The sequence below is a fragment of the Mesoplodon densirostris genome, chromosome 2 (assembly GCF_025265405.1).
Source record: "Mesoplodon densirostris isolate mMesDen1 chromosome 2, mMesDen1 primary haplotype, whole genome shotgun sequence".
NCBI lineage: Eukaryota > Metazoa > Chordata > Mammalia > Artiodactyla > Ziphiidae > Mesoplodon > Mesoplodon densirostris.
This window is the reverse complement of record NC_082662.1, coordinates 143,304,898-143,324,783: the sequence shown is the minus strand read 5'-3', so window position 1 is coordinate 143,324,783 and position 19,886 is coordinate 143,304,898. Positions and strand designations below refer to the sequence as shown.

The window sequence follows — 19,886 nt, the reverse complement described above, 5'->3', positions numbered from 1 at the left end:
CGAACTAACAAGGCTTTCCTGGGCATTACATAACATCAAGTGTTTGATACGTAAGCACTTAATAAATGGTAGCTCTGTTATCTCCTAAGAAGTTGCAATTCTTCTCTCTCATCATCCCAACTCCCCTTCAACATTCTCTGAACTAAAACTTTTTCTGTTGAATTTTACTTATTTTTATGCATGCTGGCTTGCTGTTCAGTCTGCAGCCTCTCTGAGGTTAGGACCTTATGCATTGCACCAGAAACAGAGCAATTACCTCTGTCTTCCACGGAGCTTAGCACACAATAGGGCTTGATTCCAGAGTCAATGAATAAATGAACACAGTTAGCTCCACATCTGAACTCTATGCTTCTTGGGTAAAGACCCTCATATTTTTCCTGTGTCTACCCACAGTCTAGCCCAGAGCTCCAGCACTCAGTTGGACCTGCCTTGTTTTCAAGTGGTAGAGCCTCGGGGCTGGAAGAGCTTTGAAAAGTCTCCATGAAAAGGCTGGAGGTGGGAACCCCATCACCAGGAGACATGGAGCCTTTTCAAAATTATCAGACTGAAATGCCCCATTTGTAGCCTAAACGGTTTCTTGTTTACTCTCCCATCCTGATCCCATAGTTGCCTGGCCTCCCCGCTTCTTCCCCAGACTCAGCAACTTTGCCAGCTCCCCACAAGCAGGGAGGGGGAGGGCAGTGCAGATACTCCAAACCGGCAGGCACCGAAGGCTGGTAGGAGGGCAGGTGTACGGGGAGCAGACTGTTTGGGGGCCTTCGAACACCAGAGCCGGGTGAGGTATGGGGGAGGGAGCCTGCTTGAAGCTGGAGCCAGCCGGCTGCCTGCCTGCACTTTGTCCTTATCCTCCCTTTCATCCTGGCCCTCAGAGCCTGGGAGTTTCTCAATGGAGCGGGAGTCCGGGGAATGCTCTGCAGGGGGTGGAGAGGGACGGCCAACGAGGGGGGCATTCCAAGCATTCTTTACTTCCTTTAAGAGTCAGGCGGTTGGGGGGGCGGAGTGGGGAGCAGCTGCCTGCACTGGAGGGAAAGGGATTTCTTTGGAGGGAGAGAATAAAGGCGGTGGAGGTGCCTACAAGCAGCAGGGGACGGAGCTAGATGGGGGAGGGATGGGAGAGGGGGGGAAGGGTGGGGGCAGGGCTGTATAATCTGCCAAACCCAGTTCTTTAGTGCTAAAGGCAGGAGGAGCAAATTGGGACCCTTAGCCCAGGGCACCCTCCCCGCTGTGTGTTTACAAGGGCAGAACCGCTGATGGAGGTATAACAGGGAGTCCTTTGGAGCTAAGAGCTCGGTTTTTGGTGTGTGTTTTGTTTTTATGAAGCAGGTTCTCTTTTTTCCACCTGTGAGAGCCCAAGGGAGTGTGTGTTAAGAGAAAACCCAAAGACCTGTGCCCCACTCCCCCAAACAGAACCACAGAAGCTATTTTCCAATCATCGTTCTGGTTTTTAATGGGGTGGCTCTTTCTAGCCACCACAGAAGGGAAGAGGGACCATCAGGTAGATGGAAACAGGGCGTGGAGTGAGGGAGCCAGAGACCCCTTCCAGATAGTGCGATGGGACATGTAGATTTATAAAAGGCCCCCGGCTTCCCCTTGATCAGTAGGGAATCATTGCAAAAATATCTCCCTTTACACAAAACTTACATGTCATAGTGCATTTCCCCAGAACATAGTATTCACATTATTGAAAACAGTAAGATTCACTATTTTTAAAATGCAGAGCTGAAAACATAAAAATAAATAAGAACATTCTAGGCCCTGAAAGCCCAGAGAAACAGATACATCCATTCTCAGTAGCGGGAGCAGCTTGGAGGCTAGAGAAGTTCAGAGTCTTTGAGGTCCAAGGTGGGGTCCAGGGGAATCTGGGCCCCTTGAGATGATGTCCAATAGCAGCCTGAGGCTTTTCAAGTCTTTTAGATTCATAGCAGCGACTCCAGGAGGCTTGGGCCAGGTTTGGAGGATGAGAAAGGGGAGAGAAACTTTGAGGAAACAGAGGCTGTGTTCTCTTACTGCTCAGATAAATAAGGAAGGGCACACTCTAGAAGACAATTCCCAGGACACCCCAGGCACATTAGGGGGGTGCCACACTCCAGTTTGAGTGGTTGGTGGAGATGGGAATGTGTATGTGAATAAAGAGTTTCCATCCCCGCCTTGGCAGGAAGGCACCAATCACAAAACTTCCTCTTTATAGGAGCTGGGCGCTGAGAGTGCTCTTTCCAGCTCTCTGTGGCCCTACTATGTGTACAAGAAACAGGCAACCTGGACTCAGCCTTGGGCCTTCCTCTCTACTTCTCTACTCATTTCCCTTCTACTACCTTCTTGGTTCCATGCGGCTGAAGACATTGAACCCTCAGTGTACTTCACTTGCCCACTTTCCACATCCAGCCCTCCCCAGGGCTCAATTGCAAACCATCCCAGCCTTCTGGGCTGGGATGCTGGTCCTGGGAGGCAGGGAAGAAGGCATTTTCCCCTCAGGGTGCAGCCAGCTGCATCTTAGAGCCAGCCAGGATGGGGCAATGCCCCACACCTTCAGCTGAGCTTTGAGCGGACCCCCAGTGCCTGTTGGTAGGTCTCTGTCACCTCCTGGCAGTCCATCAGGGAAAAGCAGCTGTCCCCCAGGGGGTCCTGCCGCCAGCACCTCACGCCCCTGCTTCCAGGGCCCTCTGAGGGGGGCTCCTCAAGCCCCATGAGGTTGTCCACAGACACACAGCCCCGCAGTGGGGGCTCAGGGAGCCGTTCGGGCAAGTCCAACTGGTCAAAGGACTCAGAGGACAGGATGCTCTCCTCACTCACTGCCCCCGAGGGGAGGCTGGCCCGGGCTGGAGGGTGAGGTGAGGCCAGTTCATCCAAAGAACCGAAAGTGGTGTGGGTTGTGAGCTCCAGGGCTGCGTGGGAGAACTTGCCGTTATGTTTGAGGATGCCCTTGCGATGGAGCAGCAGCCCTGAGGCTTGGGGGGGCGTGTGCTCCATGGCGTCCCCACTTACAAACACGTCCCCTGCATCCAAGAGCTCCCCAGACTCACTGGGTTCAGGAGAGGAGTAGTAGCCGGATTCCCGCTGGCGAGACTTCTTGAGGATGCCCTTCTTGGGGAGGAGGGGGGCAGCCTGTCCTGAGCTCGCAGGGACGGGGCCAAGCTCAGGGTCCTCCCTTGCCCCTTCCGAGGAGGTTGATGCCTTCTTCTTGAGAATGCTTTTCGGCAGCTTGAGGTTGCCCTTGCCAGGGCGAGGGGAGGCGTCAGCAGCTGGGTCCCCCTGGAGAGTCTGGGCCATGTCATTCTCTTTGCGGGACTTCTTGAGCGAATGCTGGCGCTCCAGGCCAGGGGCGAGACTCCCGCCTCCAGGCGCATGCTGCTTGAAGAAGCTGCAGACCTTGGCCCCGTTCTCCAGGAGGGGGCGGGAGGACCGCCGGAGCCAGTCAGCCACGGAGGCCCGGCCAGAGTCGCTGCCGGTGCGCCTTCCCTCGTGCACAGCTTCCTGCTCCCCGACACGGGTGGCGTAGCCCCAGTTGACCCACCAGTGACTGGCCACATCCTCCAGGGTGGCCCGGCGGGTAGGGTTCACCATTAATAGCCACCGGATCAGGCCACAGGCGTCTAAAAGAAGGAGGAGAAGGGTTTCAGATCCATAGCCATGAGCATGGGCACCCACAGTCCCCCTCACTGGCTTACCCCCACATTTGTGCTACGACACTGCTCACTCCTGTGTCAGATATACCACTCCCACCTAGGGCTCCATACACGCCGCAGCCCAGGCCGGCTCCCCAGTCTCCAGCTTTCCTGGATTGACTGTCGGATTTCCTCTTCCATCCCACCACCCCTCAGGACCACCGCCATGTTTATGTGTTAGTGTGTATCCTCCTTTGCTCCACTGACATGCAACCCTCTGAGGGCAGGGACTGCTCAAGAGTAAACCAAGGTCCTCACTGAGGGCAGGGACTGCTCAAGAGTAAACCAAGGTCCTCACACCTTTCTTCTTGCCTTAAGCATCGTACGTGAAAGGACAAAAAGATTTCTAAGGACAAGGACAAAAGCAGTAGGAAATGAGACAAATTGTAGCAAAGAGGATCTAAGCTAGACCTTAGGAAGCACTTTCCAAATATGATAAAGCTTGCCCATAAAGGAAGGAAGGAGCTATCCCTTCCTTCCTCGGAGGTCACAGACATAGGAGGCAAAGAGATGACAGCAGGAGTTGAGGTGGAAGGTACGCTCCATCTACAGTGGGCTGCCCTCTTCACTTTACTGTCACTGTTTAATTCCTGCCTCAGGAATGAGCAAAGGACACCCAGCACCTAGATGAGAACACCTACACCTCTCACTCACCAGAGGGTTTAGGCGGCTGCCGGTAGGCCCCATTGCTGATCTGTTTCACCAGCGTCTTATGGTCCTGCCCATCAAAGGGCATGGAGCCATGCACCAGGATGTACAGGAGAACACCCAGGGACCAGCTGTCCACCTGAGGGAGAGAGAGGATCAGCCAGGACCTCCTCATGCCACAGGCTAGAGGGCTTCCAGCCTCACCTTCATTCAATACCATGGGGAAAAGGGAGCCCATGTTGGAGAACTCAGAGCCCAGTGTAGCTGAGGACCACCCCCTTCTAGTACCCAGGGGCAGAGAGGGTGACACTGCAGAAGGGACTGAGGTTCATGGGGAGAGCTGCTGTCATCTGCCTCCCCTTGGGAGGAGCAGCCACAAACACAAGATCAGTGACGAGGTCATCCCTTCTGGGCCAGGAGTGGTGGCTGTGACAGATACCATCCCTCCAGGGAGGCTGGCTGGGGGCTGGAAAAGGAAATGGGAACGTGGAAGGTGAGGGGCACAGAACCAGACTGGGGGTCAGAAGACTTAAGCTCTTGTTCCAGTTTTGCCACTCCCGCTAGAGACCCGGCCACACACTACTTTGGTGGGGAAGTGAGTTTTTTGATCTGAGAAAGGGAATAACTAGAAAGCCAGAGCATCCCTCTCTCAGGATCTAAGCTGAGGCAGGCTGGCGGAGGAGTCCAGACACTTACCTCTGGGCCCGTGTAGGGCTTCCCGTTGACGATTTCGGGCGAGGCGTAGAGGGGGCTCCCACAGAATGTCTGCAGGAACTTGCCTTGGTGGTAGAGGTTGGAGAGGCCAAAGTCAGCGATCTGCAGAATTGGGTCAAACACAGGCAGGGGTCACACCAAGGCCTGTGTTGTTCTATAGCTCCTGGTCTGCCCCCCACCAGACCCCAGGGAAACCCAGGCCCTAGCAGGGGGAAAGGGTGCCCATGACCCCTACCCCATACCGGGCACCACCAACACAGCTCAGGCCGTGGAAGAAAGAGCCCTTTGGAGGTTGTGTCAATGAGGAAAGCCTAGGCAGAGGTGTCGGGGAGCTCCAGGGTCCTCACTGTTCCCCAGGCCCCTTTGCTCACGCTGTACTCTACTCCAGGGATGCTCTCTCTGCCTGCACACATCCTCCTGACCCAGCAAGCCCACCTCCTCCAGGAAGCCTTCCATTGCCCTGAGATCTCCTCCTCCCATGAAGCCCTACAATTTGCAGCGGCTCACGGTGGCCCCTGCTTGTCAGTTCCGTCTCCTCACACTGCCACATCAATATGCTTCCCATGCTGACCTCCTGCCCCCACCCCTCCTGCAATTCCTAGCACAGCTGTGACCCATGGGTGGGACTAATGGCCACTTATTGACTGAAGGAAGGGTCTACCAGTTGGAGGGGGACAGACAATGTCTCATGCCAATGCCATGAACCTCAGAAGCGAGCTACCCCATGACTTGGGCTTGGGCTGCCCTTCCCAGCAAAGAATGCATCTCTCTTCCCACACCCGGGCAGGAACGTAGTGGTGGGACTGGGGTCAGCCCAGTATAGCTGAGAAGCAGTACTGAAGGAAGAACAAAGATGACGCCCAGGAGAAGGGATCTTCTTACAGGACTTCCTGAGCCCTCTGATATTGAGGGTTTGAGGGGCCCCAAGCCCATCTTCTCATTCCTCAGAAAGACCCTTCCGCCAGCTATCCTCAGACAAAGGCTCAGGTCAATGCCCTTTTGCTCCCAACCTCTTCATCCCCAGCAGGGGGTCATGTGTGCCTAGGGTGGGGAGAAGTTGTTTATGAACTCTGGCTCCTTCATTTATGGGTTTTATTGGCCTCCTATCAAGCGGTTATCAGTTGAAGCCTATAATGAGGCAGATGATTGGTGCAGATGGGAAGGTTCACGCCTGCCTGGGTTGTGTAGATTTATTGGCTCTGGCTTCCCCCTCCCTGGTCAGCATCAAAGAGAGCCCCACCTACTCCAGGAATTGGTAAGAAAAATGAACTCAGTGCCAGGGCACCTCAGGGCACAGGTCAGGGGCCACTGGGGAAAGGACTATGATCTGGGTTCGGGAAGATTCTGAGGAGGGTCCGACTGCAGAGTCAGAGCCCTTCCAGGTATCTGCAGGGGCCAGCCCTTGCCATCTCCCCTTCCAGCCCTGAGACCTGAGTTTATCACATCAACCTGAACTTCTCAGGCCTAAATTTAACTACTTAGACATGGGAATTCAGCAGCTGCAGAAAGCAGGAAGCTGGCTCTGGAGTGCTTGCTGTGGTGAAAGGTGCTAAAGGGCTACCTAAATTGCGGCAGATTAAAGTGCACGTGCGTGCGTGCGTGCATGCATGTGCATGTCTGCAGGTGGGGAGAACTCAGGCCATGGCCTCTCCGTGCTAGTCCCAAGGCTGTGAGCAGAAGCCAACCTTAGATCTAGACTCCTTCAGCCCTGTGACGTTAAGAGCACTGGTCAGGGAGTCAGAAGACTGGTTCTAGCTGAGGCTCAGCCACTCGCTAGCCATGGGACCTTATGCAAATCACTGCTTATCGCAAGGCCTCAGCTTTCAATCCATAGAATGAGGTACTGAAATGGATGATGGCTAAGGTCCTTATCAGTACCCATATAAGAGTCTGAGCTTTGCTCAACTCCTTCTGGAACCCCCTAGGGGCTTAGAGATGCTTGGCAAGGGACAGTGCAGACAGGCTAGGGAGGGGTAGGGAAGCAGCTTTAAACAAGAAGTGAGGCTCACCTTGATATTTCCACTGGCATCTAAGAGGATGTTCTCCAGCTTGAGATCCCGGTGGACAACCCTGTTCTGAAAGAGGGAGGGAAGAGGCTCAGGGGAAGGCCACCAGGGAGGGAAGGACATGAGGACCTGGTCTGGACAGTGAGGGAAACACAAAGGGGGCCGAGTGGGGGTGAGCACAGGTAGGTGGGGAGGCCCATCTTTACTGGTACATACTACAACAAATCATGGTCCTTCCAACCCCAGCCAAGAGACTTGAAGCCAGAGACACCAACATTCCCTAGGCTGAGTCCAGAATTGAGTCTTGCCTCTTTCGATCTCCCTGTGTGATCCTGGACCAGTCATGGAATCTCTCTGGTGAAACCAGCCCCCGAGCCCCAGGGACCACCCCCTCAGCACAGGGCTGAGGCGGGTGCCGCTCACCTGGTGGCAGAAGTGCACGGCGGAGACAATCTGCCGGAAGAAATGCCGGGCTTCGCGCTCGCTGAGCCGCTGCCGCTCACTGATGTAGTCGTATAGGTCGCCCCGGCTGGCGTACTCCATGACGATCACGATCTTGCTGCTGCTCTCAAACACTGGGGCAGAGCAAGGCAGGAATGTCAGGCCCCTCCAGAGTGCACTGCTCCCAGGCCCCCAAACCAGACAGGACCTCCCACCAGAGACATCTGCTAATGAGGCAGGACAGTGCCCTCTGATGCTCCCCACACCTTCCAGTAGCAACGAATTAAGGCCAAAGGAACTGGCTCACCCTCCCTTTCCTTGGAAGTTCAGGCTTCTGAGGATTCTTAACACTACCCTGGAAATTCTGAGACATCACTGGATGAGAATGAAAAACGAGGCTCTCTGGTTCAGAAGCCAGTACTTTTTTGTCTCGTGACCTTGGGCAAATCTCTTCTGGATACATCAGTAAGAACGTAGGTTTGGGATTTGAATCCTGGCCCCATCGTTTACTAGCTGGGTGACCACGGCAAGTTATTCAATCAGTGTGCCTCAGTTTCCTCATCTGAAGAGGGATAATGATATCCCTCTTCAGTCACAGAGCTGGGGCGAGGAATAGATAAAAGTTAGTCACAGCTCTCAGGCTGGCTGAGCAAGCAGGTGTGGGCTCTGACATACAAGCAAGCACTCAATAGACTGTACCTACTGTTATATTTATTATCAGCATCCTCATGCATAAACTTGAAAAATAATGCCCATAATAATGCCTGACTTGAGGATCAGAAGAGGGATAAAAGTATGAAAGTGCTTTGTAAACTGTAAAGTACCATGGAGAGCTGAGATATTTATCACCCTTAACATCTTTGACTTCCCGTCCAGAATATCCAGGCTGGGGCTTTGTACATAGAAATGATCAATAAATATTTGGTAATTAATTGACTGGCCGGGCTCCTGGCAGCCAGCCTACTCCAGCTGGCTCATCTCCATGTGAGGAAGGGGCCCTATTGCCACCTCAGGCCTTGTCTTGCCTCCTGGAAAAGTAGGGAATGTCTGGTTCACCAAACTGGCCCTTCAGCAGGGTGTGTGTCAAAACATGTATGTCTGTGACATTGCATCTTTGTGTCAAACGAGTCCTATGAGTTTGGCTTGCTCAGCCAGCCCCAGAGAGATTACTGTCTAACCTGTGAGAAGGAGCTAAGAGAGGAGGCTTCTCCCAAGAAGAGTCCCAGCTCCCAGGCAGTTGTATACATGGTTAGGAGGACTGTGCTTTTTCCTAGGGGAGCACAGTGGCCCAGACTGCTGGGGGGTGCCTAGCTGAGGCTCCACCCCTGTGGTTCTCCACATCTCTGCAGGATGTGTGCAAACTTTGTGCTGTAAAACTGGGGGTCAGGAGCCAGCCAGGGCACATTCTGGAGAGCAGCTATGTTAGAAGTCAGTTCTCAGGACTGCAGCCTTCCCCCCAGTCCATATCTCTTGAAGTCTGTGGATGGGGATGGATCTGGGGGAGCTCTACCAGATACACAGTAACTATGACACCCCAACATCTGCTGAATCTGAAGGTGCAGTAAGTAGCAGCTACATCCTAAGCTTCAGAGCTCAGTTCCCAGACCTAGCTGTAGATATGGGTGGGGGGAAGAACTCACACACACACACACACAGCCCAATCACCAAGGTTAGCCTGGCTTAACCAATATTCTGTCATCTGCCCACTCCTCCCTGGGGGAAATAAACAGAGAAACAATTAGCCTTCCAGCCACCTGCTGGGGCTCCTCGTGGGAAAGGCTCAGGCCACAGGGCCATGTCAGTGGCTCTGCCCTTAGTCTTTCTCTAAACAGAACTTGAGAGAGGAGACCTCTCTTTCTTCCTACCAGGGATATTCAGACTGAGGGCAAAGCCACAGGCTCCCTTTCCTCCTTCCTGCTGTTCCTGCCATTCCTCGCTTCCTGTCTAACTGATATTACGTAAAGGCTGGAAGCAGACAGGTGTGTGTGGGAGGCTGCTCCCCCTCTTTCCCTCATCACCCTCTCTTGCTCACTTTGTTGTCTGGGTCACAGGGAACAAGGCAGCTGGAGTGGAAAGCCAGCACCGATGTCAGAGCAAGAGGGGGCTTCAAGAGACGAGGAGAAGTAGGAGCCAGCCCCATGGTGGGAATGATTCAGAGGACAGGAGGCCTGGCTCTTGGATGTATGAAGAAAAACAGCACCCACACACCTGAGACGCGTGCAGGTCCCCGTATGTTTCATCCTCCCCCAGATTGCTAAGGATCTCATTGGTCTGGGGAGACAGTGTTCCAGTACGGAAAACCTAAGAACCAAAATGCCTACAATCTGTGGAGTTCCTCCCATGAGCGGAGCACTTGGTGACATTTAATTTGAATTTTTTTTTTCGGCAGTGCCACAGGGCATGCGGGATCTTAGTTCCCTGACCAGGGATCAAACCCGTGCCCTCTGAGGTGGAAGCATAGAGTCCTAGCCACTGGACCACCAGGGAATTCCCTGGTGACATTTAATTTGATCTTTGCAACAACCCTGTGATGTAGGTGGGATTATCCCATTTTACAAATGAGGAACTGAGGCCCAGAGACTAAATTAAATGAGTTGCCCAAAGTCATATAGCTGGGTTTCAAACCCAGCTTTTGCCCAAGCCTAAAGCCTGTGTCTTTTTTACCTGTGTCATCTGTTCCGACTGGACACACACACACACACACCACACACACACACACACACACACACACACACACGGCTTCAAATGCTGTCTCTGTACCTTCGTGGATGGCAATGACGTGGGGGTGGTTGAGTGACGACATGATCTCAATCTCTCGCCGAATGTGCATCAGATCTTGCTCATCTTTGATTTTGTCTTTCTGGATCAACTTGATGGCCACCTGGGAGCAGAGAATGGAGGAGAGTGAGGAGAAAGGTCTGGCACATAAAGGTGTCCCTGAGGACAGTATGGGAGCCCTGACCCTGGTGATCTACCTACAGCTGCTACAAAGGCCACAGCGTGCACGCAGAGAAGCCTCTCCATCCTTCACTGGGGCGGGCGGCAGAGAGGCTGGAGGGAACCTTTTATGTTATATATGTTTTACCACACACAAAAAAATCACCCAAAAAAGTTATGAAAAAAATGCTAGTCTCTTCGGTCTAGGTAAGTACTGTCTCTCCCCCTGCAACAAACAAACAACTAGACAGTTAAACAGAGTCCTCCGGGCTTTGCTATCTTGTCCGTAAAGGTGAAAATGCCATTTAAGGATTAAACTCTCTGGCTGGTACATGTGGTGGGTTCAGGAAGGGTGGAGGGAGGCAAGAGGAAGTGGAGAATGAACTGCCAAGAAGCAGTTTAAGCAAAGCTCTTAGAGTCTGAGGCATCTCGCCCCCTTCTCTGTTCTACCGCACTGAGCAGCGATGGTGACAGAGTACCAACAGCGCGTGCAGTGTGTGGGGAGGACACCGCGTGGTGAGTCAGGGGACCTGGGCCCTCCAGGCTCTGTTGCTGTGCTCATGGGCAAGGCCCATGCCCTCTCCCAGACTCGTTTTCTGTGAAATAAACAGGTTGGACTAAGATGCCTGGAGTGCTTTCCTGCTTTGACTCTGTGAAATGACCATATAAATGCCCTGGGGCCCTCGGAGGCTACAACGCTGGCATCAGGTGCTGGGCGGGTATGGGGTGGGGTGTCACAGGGCTGGTCAGTTCCTGACAAGTCCTGTCCAAGGACACAAATGGTAAATACAAGACTTCCCCTTCACAGGAGCCGGGCAAGTTATGAGAAATCCCAAGGCATAGGCTGAGGAAAACAGCTCCTCGTTCATTTCCCAGAAGGGTTCGCCTCCCCTCAAGGTTCAAAAGGAGGCGGAAAAAAGGGAACCCAGAGCCCAAGGGGCGGGGCCTCTAATCCCCCTTTCACAGGGCTCTGGAGGCAGACAAAGGCTTCCGGCTCCGCTCCGGACCGCGGGCCTCGGGCCTATGTCCCCCTCAGACAAGAATGCGGAACAGCCGTAATCCTGTAAGAGGAACAGCTCACAATGCCCTGGGCCTGGTCACCCCGGCAACGGGCCAGGGATGGCGTGCCCTCCACCCCGCTCCTCCCCTGGAGCTGCATCCATGAAAGAGGGGAGGCCCGGCTCTCTCGCCCTCCCAGAGCAGGGCAGGGAGGACAATGGCAGCAGGAGGGACGGTCACCATGGAGTCTCCTGCCCAAGCCCCTGGAGGGGCCCACGCTGCAGCTGCAGGGACCAGGCTGCACCTCAGGAGCTCTCTTCACGCCCCCCACCCCTTCTGCTCCAAACCACCCCAATGAGCTAAGTAGAAAAATCCCTGGCTTAGAATTGACCAGGGGGTGGGGATGGGGGGAAGGGGCTTAAATCCTCCTCCAACCAGCCTGGAGCTTGGTTCCTGAACACCTCTCCATACCCTTTTTCTCTCCCTGAAGGGGAGATTTTATGGATTAGTTCTTTTCTCTCTGAATTCTTTGTTTTAAAAATCAGACAATACAGTGAAGCTTCAAGACAACTCTTGTTGCTCCTAATTCCAACCCACTAGAGCCACTAAAGTCTCTCCTACATAGAAACTCCAGAGCTGCAACTGTCTTGATATATCAGATAATGTTCTAATAATTTTTCAGTTATGAATTATCACTGCAGAAAAGAATTATGGTCTTATAACTGCAAAAAATGAACTCTAAGTACCAATGAAAGAGAGTTGTCATTTGTACATGAGGACACACCAATCCAGTGGCAACTAAACGTGTTTGCCAAGACTTTAAAGGTTATGATGATTATAATTATGAACATAAATGCCTGCACTGAAACGTAATTGCATTACTTGGTGGTGGGGCTCAGGGCAGGCTACCCCAAACTGTCACTTTGGCATGTGGATGATTTCGAGCTGAAGACAAGGCTCAGCAGACTCAAGAAGAGCTTTTCATCCCTCCCTTAACTGCATTAAAGAATTTAGATAGGACGCTTGTACCGGAGAGAGCGCTATTAGCAGAGATAATTTTTTTCATCAGGAAGACTTATCTGCATGGTCCAGCAAACATTCATCTACCAAGCATTTGCTCTTCCCATCTTTCTGTGAATTGCCTTCCTCCCCTTTCAAGTGCCAGACCCCTACCCCCTTCTCCTTAGCTCAGGATGGCATGTAAGCCTCAATTGCCAGACTGTTGGGGAGCCACATATTTGGGGGGGTTCCTGTACATGTGAAATTAAATTTGTTTTTCTCCTGTTAAAAAAAAAATCAGACAATAGATAAAATGTCATGAGCTCTTCAGATAAATGCCCATAAGACTGAATTAACAGATAGTAAAAAAAAAAAAATCACACATAAATCACATACCTAGATAATGAAACAAACATCTGAGAGCTTAAGATACACACATATGCACAAACTAGGCATATCTTGGATGTACAATTGTACACATACAAACATATACAATGAGATAAATCATCGTGGGCCAGGGAGCAGAGCTCTAAAGAAGACAAGGCCTAAAAGAAATGAGGTTTCCGGGCTTCCCTGGTGGCGCAGTGGTTGAGAGTCCGCCTGCCGACGCAGGGGACGCGGGTTCGTACCCTGGTCTGGGAAGATCCCACATGCCGCGGAGCGGCTGGGCCCGTGAGCCATGGCCGCTGAGCCTGCGCGTCCGGAGCCTGTGCTCCGCAACGGGAGAGGCCACAGCAGTGAGAGGCCCGCGTACCGCAAAAAAAAAAAAAAAAAAAAAAAAAAAGAAATGAGTTTTCAAAAAAATAAAGGGCTCTGAGGGGTTCTAGAAGGAGTCCCTGCATGGGTAGAGGGTGTACAAGTTGAATCCTGAGATCTATTTCTTTCAACTCTGGAAGTGTACGATTTTAAATCAGAATTGTTAATCCTTAGTGGACAGTTCTGTCCTCCTGCAAGCTCATGCTCTGGCCTCAGGGGGTGAGGTCAAGGACCTCCCCCCCGCATTGTCTATATTAGGTCTTAGGAGACCACAGCTTGGCTGGCACTTTCCAGGAAAGAAACAACTTAGGTCATCATGCCTCCACCAGTCCCCAAGCAGGTGACAGACAAGAAGAGCCATGTATCACTGCCCTGGTGGGGCTGGGCCACTGTTCCCCCATCTATCCTAGTCCCACTGGAGACAGACCTCAACTGTTTACTGGTGAACACAAATCACAAATACATATTTATTGGTTAAGTCATTGGGCTGATCCCTGACTGATGGGACCAGTGCCCAGATAAGACTTTCTGCCCTTTTTCCAAGGCATGGGTGGAGAGTCACCCATGTTTATGAGAACTCATTTTCAGGGACCTTTGTTCTCATCTGCAATATAGTTGAGCAACCACTCTTTAGAATTAAAATATAGTGACTAGAGGAAAGGAAGAGAAAAACAATCGTTGAATGGATCACCCAGAGGTACCACCTCCCTGGGGACAATCCTGGGTCATCCCATATAATTATTAATAGTGCCCCTTTTACTCCACAAAGTATTCAAGTTGAGATGTTATATTATACAGCCACCCTACTCAGAGGGGGCAGGAAACAGAGGCACAACAATGACAATATAAATGTGAACACCAGATCAGTGGAGGGGTGTCAAGAGCCCAGGTATCTAGTCTTTATTTGCCCCTTTGGAGCTACGTAACTCAAGACAAGTCACTTAAATGATCCTGTTAACTGGCCTGGCTAGTTTTAATGTCCTCATCTGAAAAATAAAAGGACATTTATGCTCCAAACATTTGCTGAATGCCTACTACGTGCCTGGCGCTATGGTAGGTGCCTGGCGCTATGGTAGGTGCTGGGGATTCAGACAAAAATTGGATAGTCCCCGCGCCAAGGCCCTTGGTCCAGTCTCGTGTGATGAACATGACGGTTGAGATCCCTGCCTGCCCAGGGGTTCCAGGAGCACTGGAGAGCTTCCTTTGCCTGGAGGGGCAGGGCAAATCACCCCTGGGAGAAAACTCTGTTTTAGATCTTGAAGGAAGAGTGGGGTTTGCCAAGCCGAGGTGGGCAGGCCTTTGAGGGGGGCAGTGCAACAAGGGCAGAGAGAAAGGTTTGAGCACAGGCCAGAAAGAAAGGAAAGGAACTATATACGAATTTGCACATTAGGATCTCTAAGCTCCCTTCCAAACTCTAGCATTCTCTCCTGAGCTTCTTCAGAAATGGGTCACGTGCTACTATGCCAGGAAGGTGCTAGCCAAGGATTGTTATAATAGGTTTATTCAGAGGCCCCATGCTATATCTATGTTTACCTGCCTGAGCAAAATTCCTACTGATACCAGCCCAGTGATTTTCTTGCCCCTGTGGCCCTGCATGCTGGAAAGGCAGCAGGGCTAACTCCTTATCCCAGTTTGTAAATGGCAAACACTAAAGTCCAGAAAGGTGACTCTTCCGAGGTTCCTCAACATAGCAAGGCTGTCAGGACCCAAGATGGAGGAGTGTTGCTTGGAGAAGCCAACCACCTCAGAAGACAAAAGTTCCTTGCAGATGCTCTGCCCTGCCTCCAGCTCCCTGCCTCCTACCCCTGGAGAAGAGAATGCCCCACACCCTGCCATGGACCAGGCTGTGCAGTACCACCAGCCACCCTCATCCCACTTACAGATATACAAAGATGCTGGAGAGATGGGCACTGGGGCTCAATTGGTTAAACACTGCCTTCTCTCCTCCCAGTCCCCACAGGAACTCAGATCAAGAATAATCTGGGGCTTCCCTGGTGGGGAAAAAAAGAATAATCTGGATTCAGGAGAGGATGGCAGAAAGGTCTTAGAAAAAGAAGATCTAGAGGTACTGGTTTCAGGTGCCGGGAGAGAGGGTACAAGCTGGGCATCTCTGGTCATAGCTATCACCCAGAGTTGGAGCCAAGATCCTTGACTCCTTTTTGGCCTTTCACGGAGCAGCTGCCTCTGGGAGGTGGGGCAAGGAGCTGGAGGATGACCCATTTAGATAATGGAGGAGAGGTTGGGCTGGGCTGGCCAGGGCTGGCAGAGTGGGGATGGCTCACCATCCCACCAAGTCTGCCAGAGAAACAGGCTGGGAGCAGGAATGGGCTCTGAGGGGAGGCTGAGCTGCTTCCCCTAAACCCCATGCTGTGCCCACCCTTTCTTTGCCCACTCTGCCAGGCTGCCAGGCAAGGTGCTTCCCTGCCCAGCCCTCTTGTGTGGTTTGGCCAGAGCCCAAGGACAAGAGTCACCTGCAGCTGGAGTCTCCCTCCCTGCTGCTGAGCAGGCAGATGCAGGAGGAGCTGGGAGGGCAGCACCACACAGAAGAGGCCGCTGGCAGCTGGCCAGGCGGGAGCCCTTCTCTGGATCAGGGGCTAAAGGAGAGGCTGGGACTTTAAACAAAGTAGAGACCAAAGGGCTTAGGGAAGCTGAGCACAAGCCATTCTCTTACTCAGGGCAGGACAGACCCAGGGTGGGGGGACTCTCCCTCCCCCAAGAGAGGGAGGGTAGGACCTCAACAAAGCCAGCCTTGCTGGGATAATAACACTGTGTGTGTCAGCTACTGTGCTGAGCACTTTACATATATTATCTTATTTAATCCTATGAGGATTCCACGAGGTAAGAATTATTATAATCCCAACTTTACAGATGAGGAAACTGAGATACACAGAGGTCACAGAGCTGGTAAGCAGTAGAGCCAGGATTTTGAATGCTTGCACTCTGATGCTGAGCTGAGCAGTCTTCCTGACAAAGTAAAAGCCTTGAATGTAGTGTAGCTCACCTACTCGGGATCTCTCGACATTGTCAGTATGTATGGGGTTGGGGGTTGTTCCCAGTGACTCCTCCCACCCTCAGCGCGCCTGGAGCTCTGGGAAAGAGCTAGCTGTTGGAATGACAAAGCACATTGAGGCAAGCCTGGGCTCAGCCCAAAGCCAACTCCCAGTCCAAGACTCAGTATTGGTCATCTAGCGCCTGGGGTGGTCAAGTCAGGAGCCTATGTTGCAGGCATGCCACTAGCCAGCCACAGAACATGTCACCTTCCCTCTCTGGACCTCAGTGTCCCCATCTGTCAATGAAGGAATCAGACCATCTCAGTCATTTTCAAACATTTTGAAATCCCACACAACAATCCAATATATGAGACAGAAGCACCCCTGCCCCAGATCACTGTCCCCTTGGACTTCCCTGTGCTCCTCATGGAGTAAAAATTCCATGCAGATCAACCTAAAGGCTTTGGGGGACGCCACCGTTCCAGGGACCCTAGCAGGTGTTTTTCTTTTTAGGGGAGGGGTTGTCAGGAGAGCTGTGAGAGTCAAAGGAGGAAATGCCATGTGGCTACCAGGAGTGTAGTCAGAGCTAGAAGATCCAGAGCAAATATTGGTTTTTCCTTTAATGCCCTCCTGGAGGAGCCATTAGTCCTGCCCACCTGCCCCTCCCTCCGGACAATCCCATCTGGCCCGAGAATCCTATCCAGGCAGGGTGGGAATACGAAATGTGGTGGAGAGAAATTGAGATGGAAGTCACCCAGCGGGCTTTCCTCTGAACCCTCAGTTCAGTTTGAGGGGAGGCTGTGGGCTGCTCCCAAACCCCTCTCCCCCACTGAAGATCCTGAGGCACCAGGTTGGTCTCTCTTCAGGGAGAAGAGTGAAGAGACAGGAATGGGGGTGTGGTGGGGGGAGGATTCCTCTCCAGAATTTTGAGAAACCGTTAGCAGCGCGTACAGCTGCTCTCCAAGGAGGAGGGAGACCCTGAGCAAGCTCCCAGCAGAAGTACAGGGTGGTCTATGGATCAGGGAGCTTTAGGGCAGGTCCCACTCCTCCTGATTTTGGCTCCCTGCATACAACAAGAGACATGAAGCCAGGGAGAACCTTCTGAATTCTCTCTGTTCTGATGTAATAAGAGCTGGAATCCCTGCCTACAGCCACTGAGGTCTGAAAACTGAAAGCTGGTTTATCTCATTCCAGAATCAATGATCTCTCTTTCTCTCTTTCATACACACACAGAGACATACATGCGGTGACCCAGGTCAAGAGCTTAATGGGATTTCTGAACTTCAATCTCAGTTTCCAGGCCACCCCAGTCCCCCCAATCCTGTCTGCCCCCCAAAAGAGGCACGAGCCACAAGCAGCTATTTTCCAACTGAGCCCCTGACAAAGCCTGGGCCCAGCTGTCTCCAGCCTGGAGCCTCACCGGGCCCTCACACTTTATAGAAAGAGAAAGAAAAGGAAAGCCAGGAAGTACATGATTGCCCAATAGCTGAACCTGGCAGCAGGCAACTCGGGACCGTGCCAGGTGTTAGCAGGAAAAACATACTCGGTCCTATTTATGAGGCCATAATCCACTCCCTTTCCCCAGCATCCACTCTCCTTCACCAATGAAATGACTTCTTGAATTTCAAACCAGCTACTGGCTGCAAAAGCAAACAATCTGGGGAGGTAACCGCTGCCATAGCTGATAGGGCAAACCATGGCCACCCACGCAGGCACACACACATACATGCACATCTCATAACAGCACCCATCTGGATTTGGCAAAACAATCCCTAAACCACCTGCCCTAAAAGGCTTGTTAAAATACAGAGTATTTAGGGCCTTCCCTGGTGGTCCAGTGATTAAGGTTCTGCGATTCCACTGCAGGGGCCACAGGTTTGATCTGCATCCTGATCCCACATGCCAAGCCTGCAGGGCGCAGCCGTCCCCCCAAATACAGGTTATTTGGCCCCATCCTACACCTTCAGAATAAAATCCTCTGGGTGTGGAACTAGAGAAGAAGTATTTTAAACAAGCACCCAGGTGATTCCTATGCACATTAAACTCAAGTTTGGGGACCATTGTTAACTTTTGGCAAAACTGCTATCCCTCCGGGGCTGGCCTTTTCAAATATAAATACCAGTTCTCATGGCGGTTTCTATTGTCAGCAACAATTTAAATTCATATTTGTATCTCATTCTATCCTCATAGCAGCTGTGAGGGAGGCTGTGTTTTCTTCATTTTTGCAGAAGGGGAAACAGAGTACAGAGATAAAGTAAATTACACAAGGTTCCACAGATTACTACTACTATACACACACACACACACGTCCCAAATTAACAGGACACATACCTGAAAAGGCCCCAAACCCAAAGGTATCTTGGGGCACAGTGGATCTTTCACCAGAGCCTGGTTTCACATTTACCAGAATTAAAAACCCATCATAATGAAACTCTGACTCAATCTTAGACTTGGAAAGGACCTATATGTCAAACCCACCTGCGCCCCCCGGGAGGGGGTGATATCTCCACAGTATGCTGGGCTGCCAGACTATTAGAACTGAATTGAGGAACTGGACACTTCATTCACTATTTCATTCAACTACACTCATTTACTAACCCCTTGCTAAGATCAGGTGCCTTCTATCTTCTCTTCCCCTCCCACTCTATTGGATAGTCTGTTACAAGCAAAATTCCACTTAAGTCTCATCGTCTTTAGGAAGCCTTCTCATCTCAGGACACCTTTCGTCCTCTATGCACCCCGCCTCACTTATTAGGCAATCATCACTTGCTGACCGGAGTTGGTGGGGTTCTCAGGTCCACGACCATTGTCCCTACAACCATGGACAATTTCTACAGTGAACACTACCAGCACCCCATACACATACGCAACCTCAGCGCGGTAAAGACTGAATGCGGGCAAGTCCACCGAGCAAGGCACTAGCTCCCGGCCCACCCTCCATCACCCGCCGCCTGCGGCTAAGTCCCGAGCCCGGCCGGCTGGCGCCGCGAGAGGGAGCCGCACTCACCAGGCGCCCCGAGCTCTCCCGCGCCTTCTTCACCTTCCCGTAGGTCCCCTTGCCCAGGGTCTCCAGGAACTCGTAGCGGTGTCGCAGGTTGTGCTTGTGGTGGTGCCGCTTCACTGCCTGCTTCTTCATTAGGGGCTTGGGCGACTTGAGGAGCCCTTCGGCCAAAGGCCGAACGAGCTCCGCGGCCAGGGCAGCGGTGGCCGAGGGAGCCGGGCCGAGGCGCCGGGGGAAAGCCAAGGACTCCATGGCGAGCAGGTGAGCGAGGGCGGAGGAGGAATCGGCTGCGCGGAGAGAGCTAGAGCCCGGGGCGCCTGCCCACTCCCGGCGCGAGAATCCACAGCCGTACCAACGCGCGCGACCAGGCGCCGAATTCCAAGTTGTTATAAACGCCCTGAACTAGAGGCTCTGGCCACACCCGCCGGCGCCCATTGGCCTGATCGCTGGCTGCGCGTGACCAGGGCCGCCAGCATTGGCTTGCCGGGTCCCCGGCTCCGCCTCCTCCCCGAGCGGCAGGGAAAGGTGTCAATGGAGCCCCTCCCACCTGGGCCCCTGAGGGGCAGGCAAGGGGGAATACCTTACGCCATAGGTGGCTACGCTGGGCAGGGCGGAGATGTTGGGGGGTTGTTGAGGGGGGTTGGGTGAGTGGCGGCGGGGGTTGATACCACTGGGGTCCAGAAATTTTGAGGGGCCCTGGAACAGCTCTTGCCCCTGAGAGGCTCTTGGTCCT

At 52.6% G+C, this 19,886-nt stretch overlaps 1 protein-coding gene across 1 annotated transcript; it reads right to left on the bottom strand.

Moving 5' to 3' along the window:
* Nucleotides 1–1,421: 1,421 nt before the first annotated feature.
* NUAK2 (NUAK family kinase 2) lies at nt 1,422–19,530 on the bottom strand. Its single transcript, XM_060088439.1, has 7 exons — nt 19,160–19,530; nt 10,232–10,352; nt 7,454–7,605; nt 7,034–7,099; nt 5,007–5,126; nt 4,317–4,449; nt 1,422–3,590 (listed from the first exon to the last, which is right to left on the bottom strand). Exons 1-7 carry the CDS (start codon nt 19,403–19,405, stop codon nt 2,527–2,529), a joined length of 1,902 nt encoding a protein of 633 aa, XP_059944422.1. The 5' UTR covers nt 19,406–19,530; the 3' UTR covers nt 1,422–2,526.
* Nucleotides 19,531–19,886: the final 356 nt, after the last annotated feature.

Coding starts and splice junctions, on each gene's coding strand:
- NUAK2 (XM_060088439.1), bottom strand. CDS start 19,405: ATGGAGTCCTTGGCTTTCCCCCGGCGCCTCGGCCCGGCTCCCTCGGCC. Junction 7,606..10,231: donor CGTCATTGCCATCCACGAAG/GTACAGAGACAG, acceptor GCTCTGCCCCAG/TGTTTGAGAGCAGCAGCAAG. Junction 3,591..4,316: donor GCAGCCGCCTAAACCCTCTG/GTGAGTGAGAGG, acceptor TCCTTCTTTTAG/ACGCCTGTGGCCTGATCCGG.